The sequence below is a fragment of the Asparagus officinalis genome, chromosome 1 (genome assembly GCF_001876935.1).
Source record: "Asparagus officinalis chromosome 1, Aspof.V1, whole genome shotgun sequence".
Lineage (NCBI taxonomy): Eukaryota > Viridiplantae > Streptophyta > Magnoliopsida > Asparagales > Asparagaceae > Asparagus > Asparagus officinalis.
The window spans coordinates 26,196,562-26,221,515 of NC_033794.1; the positions used below are offsets into that span (position 1 = coordinate 26,196,562).

The 24,954-nt window shown below is 41.7% G+C and overlaps 1 protein-coding gene and 1 pseudogene across 6 annotated transcripts; both read left to right on the forward strand.

Annotated features, from left to right (window-relative positions):
- Positions 740-6,731, forward strand: LOC109821774 (nucleolar complex protein 2 homolog). Of its 6 annotated transcripts, none has more exons than XM_020387939.1 (15): positions 740-923; positions 1,022-1,385; positions 1,487-1,578; positions 1,965-2,036; positions 2,124-2,642; positions 2,795-3,109; positions 3,219-3,281; positions 4,499-4,828; positions 5,040-5,086; positions 5,157-5,316; positions 5,415-5,501; positions 5,608-5,702; positions 5,878-6,012; positions 6,099-6,244; positions 6,315-6,731. In XM_020387939.1, exons 2-15 carry the CDS (start codon positions 1,355-1,357, stop codon positions 6,461-6,463), a joined length of 2,241 nt encoding a protein of 746 aa, XP_020243528.1. In that variant the 5' UTR covers positions 740-923; positions 1,022-1,354; the 3' UTR covers positions 6,464-6,731. The 6 variants fall into 6 exon arrangements, with proteins under 6 accessions (XP_020243528.1, XP_020243524.1, XP_020243539.1 ...); XM_020387935.1 differs by having other exon boundaries at positions 1,052-1,385; XM_020387950.1 differs by having other exon boundaries at positions 1,052-1,385; positions 1,505-1,578.
- LOC109832356 lies at positions 7,699-20,822 on the forward strand (annotated as a pseudogene).

Here is a 24,954-nt window from a genome sequence, read left to right on the forward strand (position 1 = left end):
GCCTAATTTTTTGGCAAAAAAAGGGAGGGAAGGTACTTAGGCCTTTGCCTAACCCAAATCCACGCTACATTGCAACTCTACTTCCAGATCACTAATTTACATATTTCAAATTCAAACTCGTGATCCAATGCTACCATAGGAGACTTGGAATTTGGGGGGAAGTTAGTGAATTGTAAGAAAAGAGAAATTATAACCAAAGGAGAAATTAATTATAGCAGATAAAGTTAACGCCGTCACCTTTATTTTAGTGATAGAAATTTTAGAAAAGCTTACAGACTATTTATACGGTTATGAAAGTTATTTTCGTGCAACTTTGGTAAATCTTAGGGTATTTTAAGTATAATTTACCCTTCGACAGAATGATCTCTATTTAAAAGGGTCATAAACGGGTAGTCGGGTCAACCCAAGAGCGACGTGTACCCATTTAATGACCTCGTGCCTAGGGGTAGAAGTAAACCGAATAATTAATAAACAGTGTGGTTATTATTCGGTCAGATATTCAATCAAGTTCGATTCGATAGTTTATTTAGTATTAAACAAATATTTTTTAGATATTCGATTTATAATAAAAATAATTTAACCAAATATATGTTCGATTCGATTGATTTTAACTATTCGATAACTTTTTACATCTTATTACATCTGAGTCATACTAATTAAACTATTTTGCAAATACTACTTATCTCAACTTTTATATACAAATATAACCTATATAAATACTCAAGAGGGGATGCTAGGATGGGGCTTTTCCATTTTCTAAGCCTCCTTCTCTCAGCCGCTCGGCCCTCACTCGTCTTCGACAGTCTCTTCGGCCGTCGACAGTCTCCTTCTCCGTCGATGCTCTCTTCCTCTCGAGTCTCGAAGCTCTCATCCCTCTCCGGCGTGTCCTCGACCACCCCAATCTACCATCCTTTCATCAAAATGTAAGATAAAGCTTAAAAAAAATTCGTTTTTTTTTAATTTTGACTGAAATTAGTTGCTAAACGAACATTCATGAATACTTACTGAATGCTAATATAAGTTCTCGAATCGAATTCGAATGATCATTAAGTCTTCGAGTGGGATAAGAACACGAATTCGAACATGTGGGTTAGGGTTGAATTCGAACTCGAATAGCAAGATATTCGCTCTGACTCGGTCGTTTACCAGCCCGCTGTGCCCGCTGAAAACGGGTCGGGTAAGGAATTTGCCACCAATGTACTCAGCAGGGATTTAGCTCACCGCGTCGTCTCTCTCTCATCCTAGCCCTAGCCCTAGCCCTAGCCCTAGCCCCACCTCCGGCCTCGTCGGAGGTGATCAGTTGTCGCCAGCTCGTCGATTCGCGCTCCTTCTTCCACGTCGTTTTCGGGATCTCATGACCATGTCATCAGATACTGAGGATTCAGGTATTCTTTCCTCTCCAATAATTTTCCTAGCTTTTCTTTTTTGCTATTTTCTTTATTTTCCCCGTACGAAATGAGATAGCTTTAGCTGACTGCGGAATTAGATATTAGCAACCCTGCAGGCGGCCAAAGCGTGTACCTTTCCCGCAAAAAAGCTAAAGAGCATGTCGAGCAGCTGCAAAGGCTTCAAGAAAAGGTGCAATCTTTGTACCCCAAATGTTCTTTTTTAATTCACAGTTTTGGGTTTAGGATTATGCATCGTTCGTACTCATGTTCTAGAAATTACACAAAACAATATAAACTTGTACTGTGAAATTACACAAAACAATGTGTATCTGTTTTACAAGTTCATATTGTTTTGGGTATAGGATTATGCAAGTCATCAGCCTTAATTTCTAGATTTTACTGTTCTAGAAATTTATAATTTCAGCTTATAAATGAGGCATATTTCCTATTAGTAGTTCCACTAATGCATCGTTGGTACTCATGTTCTTTATGAAGGTTATGGTATCTGATCATAATTTTTACTGTGATCCGTTTGTATTATTTGTGACTCTTTACTTTATTCTTCTCTCGATACAGGATCCGGAGTTCTATCAATATCTGAAAGACCATGATAAGGAGCTTCTGGAGTTCAATAACAAAGACATTGATGTGTGTAGTTTTTATATTAATTTATGACGACTAGTTCTTAATTTTTAAAACTGGTGAATTAACTTGTGTGTTTCTTGTATTGGTTAGGAGGATGAAGAAACGATTTTCGAGGCTGATGAGGAAACTCAACCCGCTGTGGAGTCACAAAAGAAGCCAGAAAAAGCAGTTACAACTGCAATGGTTGATTCCTGGTGCAAAGCAATTAAAGAAGAAAGAAGGCTTGGTGCAATTAGATCTATGTTGCGGGCCTTTCGTTTTGCCTGCCATTGCGGTGATGACAGTGATGTCACATCACCAAAATTTAGTATCGTCTCGAGCAATGTTTTCAATAAAATAATGGTGTTTGTTCTGAATGAAATGGATGGCATTCTCCGTGGTTTGCTTGGTGCTCCAAACACTGGAGGGAGAAAGGAAACAATTATGGATCTAACAACCACAAAAACCTGGACGAAACATGGCACTTTAATGAGGATATATCTTAGCAACACACTTCACATATTGACAGAAATGACCGATGAGCAGATGATCTCGTTCACCTTGAAACGCGTGAAGGCATCAGGTGTATTTTTAGCTGCCTTTCCTACTCTCTTGAGGAAATACATCAAGGTATATGATTATTTTGCATCACACACTATATATAACATGGTGGCTTATAAGTGTGACCTCTAATCTACATTGTTTATACATGTGGGATAAATTTGTGTTTCAAAGATTAAATGATTTTTTGGTTAATGTTAAATCCAAGCATAATATTTCAGGTAGCACTCCATTCATGGGGCACTGGAAGAGGTGCACTCCCAATTGTGTCATTCCTATTCCTAAGGGACTTGTGTGTTCGACTTGGTTCGGATTGCCTTGATACTTGCCTCAAGGGTATGTACAAGGCCTATGTGATGAATTGTAAATTATCTAAATCTGTAAGTAGATCAAAGCAGCAGCACATTCATTTTCTTGGAAATTGTGTAACTGAACTCTATGGAGTGGACGTACCAAGTGCATATCAACATGCTTTTGTATTCATCCGTCAACTGGGCGTGATATTACGAGACGCCCTTACTGTAAGAGGGGATAAGGTAATCGTCGACCCTCTGGTGGTCTTTTTCCCCTCAAATGTGTGGTTTAAGTTGCATGACCAACATTTTTTCCTTTTTTTACAACAACTCCTTTTTACTTCTGGAAAAGGTAGTTAAAGAGAAGAACAACAAAAAACAGCGAGATGGAAGCAAGAGCAAGAAGCAACTGGATGTGAATCAAATAAGCCATTTCTCATCCTTTATTCATGCTTTTCTTGATTCTATCTCCTTATATATGTAATTACACCTTCTATTCATGCAACATGTATGGCTTTTGCTTCCGAGTTATGTTGGTGAAATAACGTGTTATAGTGCAGTGTAGGAGGAAGTTTTGTTTGAAGATACATGTTGGATACTTGGATTAGTTGTACTTTAGTTATCAAGCACATATGAATTATATACCTATTCTGCCTACACTAAGAGGCAAAATTGAACCAATATATACTTGGGAATAAAGTATCTTTACCTCTATACTACAACAACTCGTTTGATTACAACCTTGATTTACCTTCTAGATGAAGTCAATTATCATAGGCAATCATTTTTGTTGAAGGATAAAGGGCTTTATTCATCAAATTCATATCCATCTAAGACTTACCCCATCAAAATGGTTCACCAATGAGGCACAACTCATTACTGAATTGTTTACTGGTCAACTTAAGGCCATAGTGAGAGTTCCCTACTCAACGGGAGCAATATGTTTCTGAAACTAAGTAACAGGAAAAAACTATAATTACTGCATACTATATACATAGCCATGTACCCATACTCTCTCTTTTACAAATTTTTCGTGTCCCGTACACATACCTATACCGGTGACCGTACCTGCACCCATGCAACTTAGCCACCCAAGTACCTTCCACCACGGTAAGCAGATGAGTAAAGGGAAGTGGAAACAAAACATTTATAAGGAAAAAAGTAAAACGTTTGGCAGTCATTAATCATATACGCAAGGGCCTAACTTGTTTTGCACTAATTATATCAAAGTACTAGGAAACTCTTTTTGATGGATCTTAGTTTCCAGACCATATTCTTCTGTGAATATTTACTATTTAGAGCGGTAATTCTATGTGCCACCATCTTACCTGTAGAAGTAGTTCTACATTTTTTGTTGAGAATTTAGCAAAATCATATCTGGAGGAGCCAGCATGGTGATTGTTGAAGTTGGCACAAGTTTCAAAGGATCACATGTTCTACATTTCTTATAAAAATCTAGCAAATAACATTATTCAACAATTTGTGCATATAAAGCAAACTGTTATTGATAATACTAGTAATTTAGTCTTTTGGCTGGTCAGTTGTTAAATATTTTGCTTCAATATTTCATAGTCTAAATTCCAGAGACGATAGTTATAATATATTCATCTTTTATTCTCTTTCTCCCCCCAGAAAGCATATCAGAAGGTCTATGATTGGCAATTCATCAGTTGTCTTGAACTATGGACTGGAGTTATTTGTGCCTATAACTCAGAAGCTGAGTTTGGGCCTTTAGCATACCCACTTGCTCAAATAATTTCTGGTGTAGCATCTCTGGTTCCCACGGCTCGATACATCCCTCTCAGGCTTCGATGCATGAAAATGCTCAACCGCCTAGCCGGAGCCACTGGTACCTATATTCCTGTGTCTTCACACCTTCTTGATATGTTGGAAATGAAAGAGTTGCATAAACGCTCCACTGGGGGTGTAGGTAAAGCAGTCAATTTGCTTAGTGTTAAACAGGTGAGCTTCGTCAATTTGTTTAAGGGTAAATTTCACATAAAACTTTTGTACTTGGGGGTCTTTGCACATAAAACCCCTGAGCTTTCTTTCTTCCAACTAACCCTCGTATGTTGTAAACACACTGAAGTTCAGTGGGGATTAAATGAAATTTACCCTTTGTTATAATCTGACTTCATTATCTATGGTAACTAATGTGTGAGTTCTATGGCAGGTTGACAAGACAACACTAAAAACTCGCGCCTTCCAGGAGGAATGTACATATTATTTGGTTGAAGAACTCGCTGAACATTTGGCTCAGTGGAGCTATTCTCCTGCAGGAGGAATGTACATATTATTTGGTTGAAGAACTCGCTGAACATTTGGCTCAGTGGAGCTATTCTCCTGCCTTCTTTGAGCTGTCATTTATTCCACTTGTTAGGCTTCGAAGCTTTTGCAAGTCCACAGATGTTGACAGGTCTAGGAGGGAAATAAAAGATCTTATACGCCAGGTATTATCTATGAGAGACACTGTTGTTTGTTGTTCTAGTAATCAATATTCTCAAGCTTGTTTGCGGTCATAATAGATTGTTCTGCACTTTTTCCACAGGTTGAGGCCAATTCAGAAGTTACTAATTCCAAGCGTGCAACTGCTGATATCTCACCAGATTTAATAGCCATTGAATCCTTTCTTAAGGTATGATACGTCCAACTTGTTTCTTTGCTCTTTCCTGTTTTGTGTGTGTATATGTTTTGTACATGTGTGTTTGACCATATTATGATGATACATTATTTTGCTATAGGCTGAGAAGGAGTCCGGGTCCAGCCCTCTTTCCCAATTTGCTGATCAATTACGCCTGAGAGCTCAACAGAGGATTGACGCAATGGTGGATTCTAGGTTTGCCTTGTAGCTATATGTGATAAGTGAAAGATATTTCTTTCTCTTCCTTTTTCAGTTGAAGGATTTTTTTTATTGCTAACGATTGGACTGCCCTTTAATATGTTAGTTTGCTTACCTTTTTTACTTGACTTCTGATGTATGCTTATTTATCTATTTCCTTTCCCATTGACAGTGTTATTGTGGGAGCAGAATCTTCTATATTTAGCAGCAAATTATCTGAAATTGAGGAGGATGAAGAACACGAAGCAGATGAGGAAGAAGCAAATAATGTCTTTAGCTCATCCTGGTTGCCTGAAAAGAAATCCAAGTATAATTCTACCTGCTGCCAAACTTTTTATCTTCCTCTGGTGCTATATTATTTTGTGTATGGTTATTGATGTACATCATATGCAGGGTTCCGAAGGAAAAGCCTAAAGAATCAAAGAAGCGCAGCCATGAAGAGTATGAGGTAGAGGGTGATGAAGATCTGGTCGAGGACCTGGTCTTGAGTTCAGATGAGGATGGTGATGACAAGTCCAAAGTCGACTCTGCTTCTGAAGATGAAGATCATCCCTCACTGCAACTGTCAAATAAGTGATGACAAGTCCAAAGTCGACTCTGCTTCTGAAGATGAAGATCATCCCTCACTGCAACTGTCAAATAAGAAACGAAAGCCCGACAACTCTTCTAAACAGAATACTAGGAATGGGAGGTCAGTATCGAATTCCTCCAAAAAGAGGCGTCCTCGTCCTAAGAAGGCAAGCAAAGGTTCAAAATAATAACATGTGCAAAGTTTCTAGGAAGGAAATTTTGAGTTTTAAAATGGGGTATGTTTATTGAATGTCTTGGTCTTGATACTTTATTTTTTAATCCGTTTTTCATTTGTTATGAGTGTAATTTTGTTTTTTGATCTTGTGAATCAACGAGAACAAGAAAGGTTTTAGCTTAGAATTTTTGGCACTAAAAATGTTAATTCTTTTCTTTCTTTATGGTTGTTACTATGTATTATTTTAGCAAGGGATACTCGGTCTTCATTCTGAGGAGCCATTTTGTTTCCTAAGTTAAGCTGTGCCAAGTTTCCCTTTCTTTTATTTTGTTTAATTTCCTTTAAAAAACGTTTTCGTCTGAAGTGAGAAAATGTGAACCTCAAGGTGAACCTTGACATGTTTGTAAAATGAAAAGTATGATTTGCACCAAAAAGTTGCAGAAGAGTTAACATAGTTATCTCATTTATTAATCTGAATAACCCGTCAAATAAGATTTAATGTAAAACTTTCATTTCTAGTATTTGGGAACGATGAGAGCTAACTTTCTTTCTAAATAGGAAAGTTATTTCCTAGCATGTTAGTAGAGTTATTACTAGACCTATCTAAATAGGAAAGTTATTTCCTAGCATGTTAGTAGAATTATTATCAGACCCCTCACTTTGAGGGTTTACCTAATTTTAATCGGATACCAAATTGGTATATTTATACGAACGTGTTTGCTAGTTTGGTATTTTTTAAAACTCCTCCGACGACAAGACATTTAATCTCGTCCTTTTTGTCAATAATAAGATCATTTTTTCCAAAATTCCGACAAGAAAATTTATTTTTAACCCCTTATCTTCCAAAATTATCAAAAATAAAAATTCATCCCTCCCTCTCCTCCTTGTCTTCGTCCTCCTCCTCTCCCATTCCCATCTCCTCCCCTCCTACGCCTCCCCGCATCAGAAATCATAATTCTCTCCTTGAAAAACGAGTGCATAACCAATGCTGGACACTCCCACTTGAAGAGCTTGAGCTGGCAGAGGAGGGGAGGAATGGGCTATCGGCGCTGCAACCACTGCAGCCAATCCATGAGACGCAATAATCGCCGCTGCGACCAATGTTGCACTTACCAGAGCAACGATGATCACACCGCTGCTTTCTTGGTAAAGTTTACTAGCTTCAAAATTCGACGGATCCTGCAGTGACAGGAAGTGAGGCGACGGATCAATGTGGGGTAGTGAGGGCAGGAGGCGGTGGATGGAGCGATGGTGGGAGCGAACGTGGTCTATGGCCGAGAGGAGGGAGACACATGCCTCAATTGCTTGAAATGCGGCGTCGAAGAAGTCATGGAGAAGCTTGTTGAGGTGGTGGATGAACCCGTTAGAAGTGAAGTTAAGGGGAAGTGGAAACGAGGAGTGGTTCTTGCATTGGCTCGAGGAGGAAGTCAGGGATTTGGTAGAACTTGTAATTCTTCTCTTGATCTTCATCATGTTCCTCCATTTTGGGAGATCGTATGAAGATGTTGGAGGATGCCTTCAGCTGATTCTGCAGTCTTGAGTAAATGTCAGCGTATGACTTTGTGTGGAGAGCTTTGTTGTATTCATCGTCGATGGCGTTTTGTTGCATTTCTTCTTCACGTTCATTGTAACACGAGGAGTTGAAGGATGCGGATGAACAAGGATGAGAAATCAATCAAGAAAAAGCAATGTGATTTCTTGTTAGATTAATCAAATTAAGCTAATTGTATTGTGAGACTTGGGAGGCAAGTAAACATAATTACGTAGTGTGAACTAGCAAGAGGAAACACAACGGCAGATTTCTGATGCGGGGAGGCGGAGGAGGGGAGGAGAGGGGAATGAGAGAAGAGGAGGAGGAGGGGGAGAGGGAGGGGATGAATTTTTTTTTTTTTTTTTGATAAATTTGCATATATTTGGGAGATAAGGTATCGACGTCGGTAACGTGATGCTCGCCGTACACGAGAAGAAGACCACCGCCACCGACATCTACCGCCCCTCCGAAACTACATCGCCCTCAACTACTCCGAGCGGCGACCCCAATCCACCGAAGACGAATCTCGAACGATCCGCAATCTCCGATCTGAGCTCGAGACCCCCGCCTCCTGCAACCGCCGATCTCTGCTGCGATCAGCTCCATTCTTACTTCAAAGCCCTAACCCTAATCGAGCCCTGGTTCCACCGTAGCCTCGTCCCTCTCCTTCATGTGGTACGACGGCGTTTAAACCTATAAGAAGGCGACACTGTTCGTCCGATCCAGTTTAAAAAGCTGCGATCTTGTTCAATTGGGCGCGGTTTATAGCAGATTGCGTTAATTGTGTCCGCAGATAGGGGGAAAGGGAGGGATTAAGTGGCGTGTAATGCGTTTCAGCTGGCGGGGCATTTGGTGTTGTTGAAGAGACGGCGAGTTGAACGGGTGCGGCGCGGGGAGCCGCGACAGTGGAGTGCTCGCCGCGAGAGTGCGATGAATAGGTGGGGGTGGGTGAGTGGGGGGAGGGGGTCGAGTTGGCCGCAGGCGCAGCAGTGTGTTTTTTTGAGAAGGTTATTGGGGATGGGAAGCCCCCGGGGCTTTGCTCGAAGGTTGCGAGGCAGGTAAATGCTACATTTATGTGCTGGTCTTCATTTAAATTAGTTCAAGTTTTGTAGAGCAGTTTAATTTGATGTAGAGCATTTCCTTAATTTTATGAATTCTATGGGTTGTAGAGAAATGAAGGGAATTGTCACACATTTGGTGTACGTGGGCTGGAAACATAGTATATCTTGTTCAATCAATCAATTATAGGTGTTGATTGATTTCTTTTAGACTGTGAAAGTTGAATATGATTTTAGTCAGTGGTTTCATTCATTACTTAAGAGTAGGACTTGAAGGCAATTAGATCAAGAACATTTAGATATTGTTCAATCAGTTAAATATATATTCATTAGTTGTTACTCGAGGAATGCGGTACATAAATACTATTGCCATATTGTGAAGAGATACCAAAACTGCAACTCACGACATGTAACATTATCAAGTGATACCAGGATACCAATTTTTTTTAATATTAATATTCGTTTTAGTCTTGTGGGTAATTTAATTGTGATGTAGAGGTTTTTCTTTGATTTTGTGAGTATCAGTTGGTATGTAGAGAAATGAAGGAAAATGTGAGACGTTAGCAATTTAAGATATCTTTTTCATGCAGTGAATGACTGTTCTTGATCGATTAGTTTTAGTTCCTCAACATTGAACTTCGATTTAGGCACTTCTATAGTGTGATGGATTGAGTACTGCATATAGAGTAGACGGTTCTGGACAATCAGATCAAGAACATGAAAATAAGGGAAACATTTTATATCCATATTCTGGAGACTACTTTCGATGGGCAAACAATTTATATCCATATTCTTCCATCAGCTTATTCATGGGTTCTTACTACAAATGCACTTCTACTATAAATATTTTTCCAGATTTTGAAAGAGATACCACATATGCAACTCGATCATTATCTAATATAGTTGATTTTTGGTGAATTTTGTAGGTTTGTCTCTACTATGAAGAAGCTTATGCAGCTCTGAACTCTGCTCCTCTTAACCAGCATTTTGATCGCACATGGATCTCTCACGTGCAGTCAAAGTCTGCCCAGTTCTACGCTGAGTCTTGTTATAGGTACGCCTTAGAGCTTCTCAGTAAAGACGAGATTGCTGAAGAAATAGCACGCCTCAAAATTGGATTAGGTGCACTCTCGGATGCAAAGAAATCTTCCAAGGGAGTTGCTGCGCCTCTTCTTGATTCCGTGTCCAAACCGGAGAGCGATATGAATCGTAATCTTGGGAGGGCTGTGAAGGAGAATGATCGGGTTTATCTACAGAGGATACCAGCTGCTAGTGTTGGGAAATAACCATCTAAATCCCTAATGCAACAGAAACACAGAATAGAAAAAAGTACACCAAGATTTACGAGGTTCGGCAACTGCCTACGTCCTCGGGAGCCACACAGTCAATTTCTTATTAATCAAACAAGAAATTACAATTGAAGAGCAAATCTCAAAACTAAGATTTCTCAAATAGAACACTGTAGCTACAGTGTTAATACCCACAATAAATACCCTCTTCTCTTTTCTCTCTCTTCTTAAATATCCCCCTTCAAACACTGTTGAATGAAAGCTGGGGATTGAAAATCGCTGCTGTGATTTTGGGATGAACGCTGCTGCGTTAAGAGGATTCGCCGCCAGAAGAAAACAAAAGGGGAAAAAAGCACCTAAACCCTAGGCATTGGGGGTTGCTTTTATAGGCGAATCGTTGACAGGCTGGCGACAGCCTGTCGCCAGCGGTCCGCTCGGACACGAGGGTGGGAAAGCCAGAACGCTGACGTCGGAGTCCTGAACGCGGGGGTCAAGCTGCTGAAACGCGGGGGTCGAGCTGCTGAAACACGGGGGTCGGAAACACCATTTTCGAGCTTGCCTGCTCGAGCTCCATCTCGAACTGAGCCTGGAGTTCGCCGTCGACATCCACGCTCATCTGCGCGGATCCTCAAGCTCGTCGGAGCTTCGTCGCCGGCGGAGGTTGGTATCCACCTCCTAAACTAACAATCTCCCACTTGGAGACCAAACCGACGCCAACGGGCTATCTCATCAAACTCCTCTCCTGTGTGGCTCCGCCCTCATCATCTATGCATGAAGGCCAACTGAAGTTGCGCACAACTCCAGTTTCTGAACTGTCACCGTCTTGGTTAACATGTCTGCTGGATTCTTACTTCCTAGAATCTTTTCCAGTTTTAACACGTCATCTTCCAACAGGGATCTGATGAAGTGGTACCGAAGAGCAATATGCTTCATTCTAGAATGAAATGCTGAATTCTTCGCCAAGTGTATTGCACTCTGACTATCACTGTGCAAAACATTCTTTTCCTGTTTGAATCCCAACTCTGTTAACAAACCCTGAAGCCATATCATCTCTTTACTGGCTTCAGTCACTGCAACATACTCAGCTTCTGTAGTGGATAGGGTAACGATCTTATGTACCTGTGACATCCAACTAACAACTGTAGTTCCAACGGTGAATACATAGCCGGTGGTGCTTCTTCGGTGATTGACTTCACCGCCGAAGTCTGCATCTACGTACCCTTGCACTTCTACCTCTCCCTTACCAAAGTGCAAACACTTCTGTGTGGTGCCTCGCAGATATCTCAGAATCCACTTGACCGCCTCCCAATGAGCTTTTCCTGGATTCGACATAAACCGGCTGACCACTCCCAGTGCATGGCCAATGTCTGGTCTCGTACAGACCATTGCGTACATCAAGCTTCCGATAGCTGAGGCGTAAGGAACCTGAACCATACTCTCTTTCTCTTTTTCTGACTGAGGAGACTGATCCTTCGATAGACGGAAATGGCTAGCCAAGGGTGTGCTCACAGGCTTGGCATCGCCCATGTTGAATCTCTGCAAAACACGGTTGATGTACTCCGTCTGAGACAACTGCAAGAACCCTTTCTTCTTGTCTCTCGTGATTTGCATTCCAATGATCTTCTTCGCTGGACCCAAGTCCTTCATGTCAAACTCCTTTGACAGCTGCTGCTTCAAACTCTTGATATCCTCCATATCTGCTCCTGCAACCACCATATCATCAACATACAGCAGTAGGATGATATAGCTGGACTGATATCTTTTGAAGTAGCAACAGTGGTCTGCGTTGCACTTCTGGAAACCTTCCTTGTGCATGAAGCCGTCAAACTTCTTGTATCACTGTCTTGGGGCTTGTTTCAGGCCATACAAGCTCTTCTTGAGTCTGCACACCAGATTCTTCTTCTTTTCTTCTGAGAAACCTTCTGGCTGGTGCATGTATATCTCCTCTTCTAGATCTTCGTGAAGAAACGTCGTCTTCACGCCTAACTGCTCGAGATGAAGATCTTCAATTGCTACAATACTCATCACGGTTCTGATAGTATTTAGCTTCACCACGGGAGCGAAAATATCGGTGTAGTCAATTCCTTCCTTCTGCTGGAAACCTTTGACAACCAGTCGGGCTTTATATCTTCTGGAACCATCCTGCTCCTCTTTCACCCGGTACACCCATTTGTTGTGGAGTGCCTTCTTACCCGTGGGCAACTCAGCTAGTTCCCACGTCTGGTTTGATATGAGAGACTTCATCTCATCTTTCATTGCAAGCTCCCACTTGCTCGCATCTCCACACTGACAAGCTTCATCAAAGCTTTCAGGCTCCCCACAGCAACATATAGTTCATGTATCTCCTGTTGGGTACAGGAGGACGAGAAGATCTTCTTAATATCGGAGCTGGTGCGTTGGGCTCCTGCGCACCATCTTGTCCAACAGGCTCTTCTGGCTGAGGACCCTCTGCATTGGGTTCTTCCGAGAGGTTATTCGGGACATCATCTGCATCTACAAATATTGACTTGCTCTCTGAGTCATTTGTCTTGTGCATGTCCTTGTACATCACCTTCTCGTTGAATATCACATCTCTACTTCAGGTCACCTTCTTGTTTTCGTTGTCCCAAATGCGGTAGCCGAACTCATCTTCACCATAGCCGATAAAAGTGCATTTCTTTGACTTGGGATCAAGCTTATTCCTGCCTTGATCACTAATGTGCACGTAAGCTACACAACCGAAAACTTTAAGATGTGAGAGTTTTACCTCCTTTCCGCACCATACCTCCTTTGGTATTCTGTGCTCCAATGGAACCGATGGACCTCGGTTGATCAAGTAAGCTACTGTGTTGACCGCTTCTGCCCATAATTGCTTCGGTAGGCCTGACTGTACTCGAATGCTTCTGGCTCTCTCTGTCAACGTTCGGTTCATCCACTCCGCTACACCATTTTGCTGAGGCGTGCCGGGCACGGTTCTCTCCATTCTGATCCCGTGCTCATAGCAGAACTTCTTGAATCCGGTGTCTTCATACTCACCACCATTGTCAGTCCTGAGCTTCTTTATTCTCAGACCGGTCTCATTCTCGACCATAGCTTTCTATCTCCTGAAAGCCTCAGTCCTGAGCTTCTTTATTCTCAGACCGGTCTCATTCTCGACCATAGCTTTCTATCTCCTGAAAGCCTCAAATACTTCTGACTTATGCTTCAGAAAGTAGACCCACACTTTCCGAGAGTGATCATCGATAAAAGTCATGAAGTAGTGTTTTCCACCAATGGACGCGGTGGTGTTTGGTCCCCAAACATCTGAGTAAACGAGCTCTAGCTTCTCTTTCCTAGGGGTTCTGCCACTTGTCTGAAAGCTGACTCTCTTCTGCTTTCCAAGTATACATTCTTCACACATATCCATCTCCACTGACTGCAGTCCTGGGAGTTTTCCCTTTGTGTGCATGATCTTCATCCCCTTCTCACTCATATGACCGAGTCTCTGGTGCCACAGTTTTGAAGTCTCATTGCCTGCTGCAACTGAGATCGAATAACGTGCACCTGCTGTCATATACAGGGTACCAGTCTTCTTGCCTCGGGCAATCGTCATTGCGCCCTTTGAGATCTTCCAATCATCTCCATGGAAGGTCGTGGTATAACCTTCGCCAGCCAACTGGCCTACGGATATTAAATTCTTTCTCAGGTCGGGAATATGCCTGACATCCTTCAGCTCCCATACTGACCCGTTCAACTTAATTTTCACCACGCCTTTGCCCACAATAGCACATGGTTGATCATCACCAAGATATACGTATCCAAGATTTCCGGGGGTATACTTCTCGAAGAATTCTTTCTGAGAGGTAGCATGGAACGACGCTCCTGAATCTAACACCCAAGATTCCTCCTTGCTCTCCAAAGAGCATATCAATGCGTCGTCTCCTCCTGAGGTGGAGGTGACATTCACCTCTGCCTTCGCCTCCTTCTCCTTCTGTGCACTTTTGCACTGATTCTTGTAATGCCCGGTCTTTCCACAATTCCAACACTCGATAGCCTTCGAGCTGTTACTTGGATTCCTTGATTTAGACCTCATGTCCTTTGATCTACCTCTGAAGTTTGATTTTCCTCGTCCATTTTCTCTGGTTGAATTTCTACCTCTTGACTCTATATGCAATACTGAAGAGGTTATAGCTTCACCCGTCTCTCTTCGTCGGATCTCCTCACTGAGAACCAAATCACGAACGTCGTCGAACTTCAACTTTTTCTTTCCCGATGAGCTACTCACTGCCGTGACTGTAGCGTTCCAACTCTCTAGTAGGGAAGACAAAAGTATCAACACCTGAACTTTCTCATCAAACTCAATCTCAACTGAACTCAATTGGGTTGTAACCGTATTAAGTTCATTGAGGTGTTGTGCTACTGACGCATCTTTCACCATTTTCAGATTGAATAACCACCGCATCAAATGAACTTTGTTCGCGGCTGATGGCTTCTCATACATATTGAGGTGTTGTGCTACTGACGCGCCTTCCGCCATTTTCAGATTGAATAACCGCCGCATCAAATGAACTTTGTTCGCGGCTGATGGCTTCTCATACATATTTGGGCGTGCTGCCATAAGACCTGCCGTGGTCTTCTCCTTTGCTATGTTGAACGCAACATTGCGAGTCAACGTCAATCTGATAACTCCGAGGGCTTGTCTATCTAGAAGGTTCCACTCATCTACCTTCATAGAATCTGGCTTCTTCCCCGATAGTTGTTGATACAGATTTTTCTGATACAGATAATCCTCTATCTGCATTTTTCAGAATCCGAAATCTGTTCCATTAAATTTCTCAAGTCTCATTTTTGCCTCATCTGCGGCCATGGCTCCCACTTGAATATGACTTCCTCTAGATCGTTTCACGCTCTGATACCAGTTGTTGGGAATTAAATGCCTCAATCCCTAATACAACAGAAACGCAGAATAGAAAAAAGTACACCAAGATTTACGAGGTTCGGCAACTGCCTACGTCCTCGGGAGCCACACAGTTAATTTCTTATTAATCAAACAAGAAATTATAATTGAAGAGCAAATCTCAAAACTGAGATTTCTCAAATAGAACACTGTAGCTATAGTGTTAATACCCACAATAAATACCCTCTTCTCTTTTCTCTCTCTTCTTAAATATCCCCCTTCAAACACTGTTGAATGAAAGCTGGGGATTGAAAATCGCTGCTGTGATTTTGGGATGAACGCTGCTGCGTTAAGAGGATTCACCGCTAGAAGAAAACGAAAGGGGAAAAAAGCACCTAAATTTTATAGGCGAATCGTTGACAGGCTGGCGACAGCCTGTCGCCAGCGGTCCGCTCAGACGTGAGGGTGGGAAAGCCAAAACGCAGACGTCGGAGTCCTGAACACGAGGGTCGAGCTGTTGAAACGCGGGGGTCGAGCTGCTAAAACACGGGGGTCGGAAACACCATTTTCGAGCTCGCCTACTCGAGCTCCATCTTGAACTGAGCCTGGAGTTCGCCGTCGACATCCACGCTCATCTGCGCAGATCCTCAAGCTCGTCGGAGCTTCGTCGCCGACGGAGGTTGGTATCCACCCCCTAAACTAACAGCTAGTTCTCTGTCAACTTTGCCTGCAGCCTCTCTTGGTAAGCCAGTGCCAAGGGCTGAAGTTTTAGATGCTAGCAAGGAAAGGATGTTCTCGGGTAACGTACCAGATACTAGTGCTAAGGCTCTCTCTAGGTACACTGAGATGGTTGATGACATAATTCGGACTCAAGCTGAGAAATTGCAGCAGGGTAGTGAAATCAGGTACACTGAGATGGTTGATGACATAATTCGGACTCAAGCTGAGAAATTGCAGCAGGGTAGTGAAATCACAAGGGTTAAATTGAAGGAGATGGACCTTCCTGATTCTATCTTGGCCCTGGAAGGTAACATTACCTTGCCGATGGATCTTAAGGAAGACGTTGAGGTTGTTCAGATTAGTGGCGGTCCTTCTGGTCTAGAAGATGAGCTGTAGCAGTTCAGATTAGTGGCGAACGTGCACAGGCTCAGGCATGAGCCTGGACTTGGTGCGGTCGACCCCACGGTCGATAGCGTGACCCTGTAGGAGATTTTTGGGCTCTGTCGCTTGTCGCGGTCGACCGTCGTTGTCAACCGCCAGACCCTGTAAAACGTTTACAGGCTCTGTCGTTGGGCGCGGATGACCGTGGCGGTCGACCGCATATCGGGTAAGGCCCAGTTTGGGTTTTCTATTCTGATTTGGATTTTGGTATTTATATAAATACCAATATACGTTCTAGGGTTTCTTAAGGCAAGAGTTTAGGATATTTGGAGCACAGAAAAGAGGTATTTTCTGAGCTATTTGATTTGGAGAGATTAAGAGCTTTGTTGGTGAGATTAGTTTGTTTCTTTGAGTGATTTGTAATCTCAAGTTATACTCTTCTTCTCTATTAGTGAAAACTCCTTCCCCTTCTTACCCCGTGGACGTAGGCAATTGCCGAACCACGTTAAAATTGGTGTTTTTGTTTGTACATTGATTTTGGTTGGTTTTGACCCTCTTTGATCGGCGGTTGGTTTGGTTCCTCGACACGATTTTTGCCCAACAATTAGTATCAAAGCTCGGGCTACACTTGGGCTATTTGGAGGAGTAGATCAATTTGGGAAGCTCGTCTAGGGTTTCAGTTGGTGAGAAATGTGGGATCTTTTTTGGTAAAGCTTCTTTCTTTTCTCAGTTTTGGATCTATTCTCGTTTGTTTCCGCACTGGTTGTTGGTGTGTTGAGGATTATGGCCGAGAAATAGGGAGTTGAGGGTGGTTCTTCAGGTGTGAAGATTGTCCAAAGGTTGAGTATCCACTCGATGAAGATTAACGTGGAGAAGTTCAATGGCACTAACAATTTTGGACTTTGGCGATACGAAGTCTTGGATGCGCTCAATGCGCAGAATTTGGAAGATACGTTGGAGTTGGATGGGAAACCGGACGATATTGATGAGAATGTTTGAAAAAAGATGAATCGGACAGTGTGTGGTGTGATTAGGTCTTGTCTCACTCAAGATCTAAAATATGATGTGATGAATGAGACTTCTGCGAAGAAGATTTGGGAGGTCCTAGAGAGCAAGTACTTGACGAAGAGCGTTGAAAACCGCTTGCATTTGAAGAGGAGGCTTTATCGCTTCCAATTGAAGAAGGGGACATCCATTAGTGATCACATGAACCACTACACGAAGCTTCTTACAGAATTGACGAATGTAGATGTCATTGTTGAAGATGAGGACAATGTGTTGCTATTGTTGAGTTCCTTGCCCGACGAGGAATATGAGACGTTTGTCCTTACTCTTATTAATGAGAATGCATCTCTTTCATATAGTAAGGTCACCGCTGCATTAGTGAATTACCAACTTAGGAAGAAGGACAATAAGACTTCTATTTAGCTGGTAACGGGGGCATTGGTTGTAAGAGCAAATGTTTCAAACCGAGGTAGAAGGTCACAGTCTAGAGGGGCACATCTTGAAATTTGTAGGAATCAGTGTGCTTTTTGTAAAGAAGATGGACATTGGAAAGCTGAATGCCCAAAGTTGAATGATCAAGCCGGAAAGAATAAGGGGAAAGCTATTCAGGCTTCAGAGGTGAATGTTGTCAAGGCTAGTGGCAACGATTCAGATTCGGATTCTTCGGGCTACTCATTATCTGCACTGCCGTCAGTTTATGTTACCTACTCTATAGAGTGGATGTTGGACTCGGGTGCTGCTTACCATATTTGTCCTAGGAGGGATTGGTTCTCCAGCTTTCAGGAGTTGGAAAAAAAGAATTTTGTTCTCATAGGTAATGATCATGAATGTACTATTGGTGGTATTGGCACCGTTCGGATCAGGATGAGTGACGAAGTGATTCGGGAGTTGGTTGGAGTGAGTTTTGTTCCTCAGTTGAAGAAGAACAGCATTTTACTTGGAGCTTTGGAAGTAGCATGCTATAGGGTGACCTTGGCGGATGCACGTTTGAAGGTTACATTTGGGTTCATGATTGTAATGAAGGGCGTCGGAAGGAGTAACTTATACTATTTGCTTGGGAGCACGGTAATTGATAGAGCGCTGACGACTTCTTTGGCTAGACTGTGGCATTGTTTGGTGCTGGGATATATGATTGGTGATGCCGTACATAGGTTGTTGAGGAGTACTTTGACCTGCAGATGGAAGTCCTTTGAGCACATTGGGATGAGCAAGACCGTGGTGGAGTTAGGCACTTCTATCCATCGAGCGAGGGGTTGTTTAGGAGGTGTTCAGTCAGGCATTTGGGGGCCTTCCAAAGAAGCATCATTGAGAGGTAATCATTTTATAGTTTCCACAAGTGGTGATTGTTCTAGGCATTATTGGGTCACAACCAGTTCCCGTTGGTGTAAAGTCCTAGAAGTCAATAACAATTAGAAGAAGTGTATTGGCAGAAAGGTAACTCGTTGTTCTAGCTTTGGTAGGAGTCCTTTCTTACGTTTGTGCTGAGCTCATGGCAACTTGAAACACTTTATTGATGTGGAGACTTTGGGGCGACGAGATGAGATAACAATTTCGATGGGTCGTTCCTTTCAGGAGGAGGATCGGCGTTGGTTGTCGAGCATTGGTTCTGGTTCTGGAGTTTCAACATAGTTGGGTCATCTTAGTTATAGGTCGTCGACTGCTGTATTAGGAGTTATTGGATCTAGTGGAGCTGCTTCAGATTTTGGTTGGCGTCGAATATTTGGTTACCCAGCATTTGGTCACATCGAGGATGTGAGATTTGATCCGATTGCACGTTTAGGATTCGGAGGCTCATTTGATTATCGTTTGGGAGCTTCTGATTTTGTTCTGAGCAGGAGGAATGTCACTTTTGACTCTTAGCAGGTGGAGAGTGTTGATCAAGTCATTTGGATATCGTAGCAGGTGGAGTGTAATGCTACTTCACGTTGGGTGGAACTTATTCCACATACTCCAGATCATATGCGTCATTTGATATTCCAGCTGAGGTGGCACAGGTTGGGGATCATTTGATTTTGGATGCAGATGATGGATTGGTTTTGGATTCGGTTGCAGCTGGTGGACATGATTTGGATACAGTCATTGGTTCGCCTCAGATGGAGGTGTTTGATTTATATCAGTTTGGGGCCGCTATTAGTTACAGATCCGTTGACGATATTGGGGAAGAGTTGCAGACTTTTCTACTTGATTGAGGGCCTTTGGAGGTCGTTTGGGTGAACTACGTGAATGCTTGATTACTTGGGCAAGAGGATACGTAGGTAGTCTTTATGATACAGCTGATTTGGTGAGTAGATACCGACGTTGGGGTGAGTGTTCGCACTCTCGTTTGGGTCTTGACTTGTTGAGGATTGAGAAGCAGCAAGTGAGGTATTTTGCTTGGTTGGTGTCGGCTTAGTTTTGGTAGAAACTTCGCCGATGTAGAGAATTAAAGAAACCGCGAGAAGTTTGGTGAAGAACAGGTGTTGGAAGACCACATGGAACTGTTTTGGAGCTGCATGGTCGACCGCGGCACAAGGCCGGTCGACCGCGAATGTACACAGGCTCAAGCATGAGCCTGGACTTGGTGCGGTCGACCGCGTGACCCTGTAGGAGATTTTTGGGCTCTGTCGTTTGTCGCAGTCGACCGCCGCAGTCGGCTGTCGCGGTCAACCACCAGACCCTGTAACGCATTTACAGACTCTGTCGTTGGGCCCGGTCGATCGCGTATCGGGTCAGGCCCAGTTTGAGTTTCCTATTCTGACTTGGATTTTGGTGTTTGTATAAATACCAATATACGTTCTAGGGTTTCTTAAGGCAAGAGTTTGGGATATTTATAAATACCAATATACGTTCTAGGGTTTCTTAAGGCAAGAGTTTGGGATATTTGGAGCATAGAAAAGAGGTATTTTCTGAGCTATTTGATTAGTAAGGCAAGAGTTTGGGATATTTGGAGCATAGAAAAGAGGTATTTTCTGAGCTATTTGATTAGGGTTTAGAGAGATTAAGAGCTTTGTTGGTGAGATTAGTTTGTTCCTTCGTGTGATTTGTAATCTCAAGTTGTGCCCTTCTTCTCTATTAGTGAAAACTCCATCCCCTTTTTTCCCCGTGGACGTAGGCAATTGCCGAACCACGTTAAAATTGGTATTTTTGTTTGTACATTGATTTTGGTTGGTTTTGGCCCTCTTTGATCGGCGGTTGGTTTGGTTCCTCGACACGGTTTTTGCCCAACAGTTTATATTAAGAAGATAGTTGTATGATTATTTATAGTTTATTTACTATTTTCTATAACCATGCTTAATAAAAAAACAATGATAGAGGTGATGTGTTAGTATTCACTGTATCTTTGATCTTCTCTTCGTATCATTTTGTTGACTAAAGAGCAACAATGCTTATCTCGGTTTCGATTTTCTCTGTGATAATTGCAGATAGAATCCGCACTACCAAGTCTTGCAAGGCCTATTATGTCTTTGGATAGCCATGAAGATGCTATAGTGGGAGCCCTCAAGCAGAGCTTGGTGAAGTATTCTTTCATAGAGCTTAATGCTGCTTTTCACTAGTTCTGCATTTTTAAAGCTTTGTGAGGTCAGGTTTTCTTTTCTCCTTTCTAGTTTTCCTTGTTTCCTATCATGCATAATAATGGTGTTTGATAAATTTTTTTGGGCATGCTTATTGATATTGCTTCTGGTTTTAAGGGCTTGTTTTTAAAAACGATCTAGTATGCTTTTAAAAGTAGCTTCTATTTTTTTAAAGTTTATCTATCGTATATACTTTTTATCTTTTTATAGTGATCATTAAGCACAGTTCTACCTAATACTTTCATTGTTTTTAATGTAGTTTTTTATATTTGATTACCAAACAACTATTTTTAGTACCTTATATTCTATAAGGTGACTTTAAGCTATTTTTAGTAGCTTATATTCTATAAGCTGATTTTAAGCTTCTGCAATACCAGACTGACCCATAGATTGGTTCGTTTGTTTTAAGTGCATGACTATGACCATCATGTAAATTTGATTTGAGAGTCTTGTCATCATCAAACTGAATTTACTAGTTTAGTTTGCAAGTGCCATGATGGAAATCATTGAAAATATAAGATTACAAGCCTACAACTAATTTGGTTCTTGTTGGGTTGCGTGTAAATCTTGAAAACACCCTTGCTTGATATCCCGTTACCTAAAGCTGAATCAACCCAGACCCATCAGGCGTTATCCACTCTAGCCCAACCAAATGGCAAACACTATGTTTAGGTTGGTGGGGTTTAGCCTGAAGAGAGCTGGATCACATTTGGCACGTGTAGTTAACCTAATCAAGTTGGTCTAGAATCCAAGAGAGCATTTTATTTATAAGTTTTGTCGGTATAAATTTATTTTGACATTTTTCTAATGTGGATGCTCACTTTTTCTGAACTAACTTTACCACCAGCATATACCCCTTCCTCACACGAACCTGTTCTGAAAATTCAATACCATATTATTTCCACTATGGAAGAATTGAACCCAAAAAAAAAAAAAAGGTTGTGGATTTGATGAGTAGTCACCTACCAATATATTTCTTCAGACTAAAGTACGTCTTAATCTTTTCCTGCCAACCTTCTTTTCCTCTGCCTTTGTAGATGGGAGAGAATCATGGTCATTAAAATCCTTTTTCTTTTCTAGAAAAACAGATTTCATGACCGTGATTATCTCCCATCTACAAAGGCAGAGGAAAAAAGCTTGGAAGGAAACGATTTAAGATGCGCTAAAGAAAGATATTGGTTGGTGACTGGTCATCTATTCCATAATCTCTCCCTCTCCCTAACCTATTTCAGTCCTGTTTGATCTACTTGACAAATGTGTTGGGACAAACCCGGGTCCCAATAGAGTAGAGTCGCAGCAATAGTAGAGCAAAAGTAGAGATAAAATCTGTTCTGAGTTGTTTATTATATTCTCGCTATTTGTGATCGGGGACTTGTGCCTTTGCATTTATTTCTTGACGCTTAGCGTATTAGATTGAGTAGAAAGGGTCTAGTACTTATTTCTCCTCAGTCTAATACGTCGATGGCTTGTTCACATTCCGATTCCCCGATATTCTGGGAAGCGAAGCGTGACACAAAACTCCCTTAGGTCCCGTTTGGCAAAGGGTTAAGGAAGAAGAGAATGTGCTTAGCCCATTTGATAATCTGAAGGACTAAATTATTAACTCGTTAAATAAGTTTTATTTTAGTCCTTGTGATCAGTTTTAGTGATTGGGAATAACAATGATTTTGACTATTTTCTTTATAATTAGAAGGGTTATCTCTTAATCCTTCTAAATAGGAGTATTAATAAACCCCTCATTTTGAGGGGTTAACTCATTTTAATCCTTCTAGAGGGGTTAGCTTAACTCTTCTATATTTTTTATGTTTGGCAAATTATGGAGGGTTAACTCACTTTAACCCTTGTATAAATTTTTTATGTTTGGCGGGTTAATAAGGGGTTAAGTCTCCTTAACCCCTCACTTAATCCTTTGCCAAACAGCACATTAGTGTAACCATGAAGTGCTTGATGATTCACGGTCCTCCACCACAAAGTCTCTCACTGATCAAATTAACTAACAGTGGGTCCACTAAAATTCTTTCGGCTGAGTCCATCCAAACTCCCATTGTGTTGGTGCACTTAACACTCCTAATGTTAAAGTCTCAACACGGTATTCAAAAATTAAAGCTGCTGATCCATGGCAATCATCAAACCCCTTCGTGTTAAATCTTAGCCAGTTGACACTAAAAAACCCACTGAGTGATTTGTACGAGTCAACATTCTCAGTGTTAATTGTATATTCACTCCCACTATTTCTTGGTCAAATCTTCCTATAGTTAGGACCAAAGCCAAAATCTTCTCTCGATTCCTTTCATGAACGAGAGGTTCACTTTTAAATCTAACGATCAAACCTTCCTACAGTTAGGGTCACCTCAAACCTCCCACTTGGTCAAACCTTCCTACAGTTAGGATCAAAACTAGAGTTCCCTCTCGATAAACGAGAAATCCACCTTCAGATTGGGTAATCAAACTTTTCGACAGTTATGGTTATCTGAATTTTTTGTTTTTTTTTAAGTGGAGATCACACTTTGAGTTTCTTTTTCATCTGGAGATAGAATATAAAATTTTTCCTCTCCAGCATCGGGTTCGTCTTTGCCCCAAGAGAAGACACCATCTTCCAACACCAAAATCCATGCCTTATGCGCATGGGGACTTTATTTTGATCCCTAAATGGAGATAAATCTGTATCTAACACATGCTGCAGGGTGGTCCGTTCCCGTGAAAATGACCAAGTCTACGTATTCAAAACCATAGCAAAAAAAACCAATCCTTTCATGCATGTGGAATTTTATCCCGAATCCTAAGTAGGGATAAGTTAGCGCCTAACACGCGTTACCAGCTAGTATTTTACCGTAAAAAAATAAAAAAGCCCATGTATTCAACATCATGACAGGCCGTTATTAATAACGCCAAAATCCGTACCTTACACACATGGGGAATTTTATCTCGAATCCTAAGTAGAGATAAGTCAACGTCTAACATGCGTTACCGGTTAACCTTTCTCTGTGAAAAAATACCAGGATTCATGTTTGGGGGATGTTATCTCAATCCTTGAATAGAGATAAGTCTACGGCTAATACGCATTGTCGGTTAGTCTTTCTTTGTAAAAAGGATGAAGCCTATGTATTCAATATCATAGCACCAAGTCTAAGAGAGTTCATTCTCATAGCATAATATCACATGTAAAAAAGATTTAAATAATTCATATGCAAGCCCGATTCAAACGGTAATCGGTAAAGGCATATCAAATCCGTTAATGGCTGGGAGTTTGCCAAAAATCCTAAAGTCTGCGCCTAACACGCGTTGTCGGGTAGTCTATTCCCGCGAAAAATGACGAAGTCTATGTATACAATATCATAACATCAAGACTAAGAGAGTTTATTCTTTTAGCATAACGTCACCTGCGGAACGGACTTAAACAATTCGCGTGCTAGCCCGACTCAAACGGTAGTCGGTAAAGGCTCGTCAAACCCGTTTATGGCTGAGGGTTTGCCAAAAATCCTATAATTATTATGGTTATTTATTCTAAACAGAATGAGTAATCATAATAAGGTACAAAAGTCACTGACGCACCAACTTTACTAGTCGGTCTCGTGACTCGAACTGCCAGGAGTATACGAGTATAAACTGGTCCTCCCCGCTCTAACACATTAAGAGCTTAAACTGTGTAGACTCCAGTTAACGTATGAGTATAAACTGTGTTCATGCTGGTCAACGCATTACGACGAAGGTCAAACACTGGTCAACACGTTGCAATGAAGATCAACGCTAGCCAATACATGCAATGAAAATCTGTGCGTCGATAAATTTTGTTGAAACAAGGCTCAAATCAAGTCCAAGCCCGACTAGACGAGTCGACACCTCCTGTGTCGACTCGAAAGGCGAAACCAGTCGACACAAAGCCCGACCAGACGAGTCGACACCTCCTGTGTAGAATGATAATCCCAGGGAGTTCAATCGTAATTTAGATACGAATCCCCGATGAAGATGATCAGTTCAACGTCGATTCAACGGCACAAGCTAATTCAGATATCAACACACCAGTCTCAGTTCAAGATTTCGATACGGTCGGAAGATAAACGCAGCACCGGAAGAATTTTAGCTATTCGACAAAATACTGAATAGACTGAAAGCT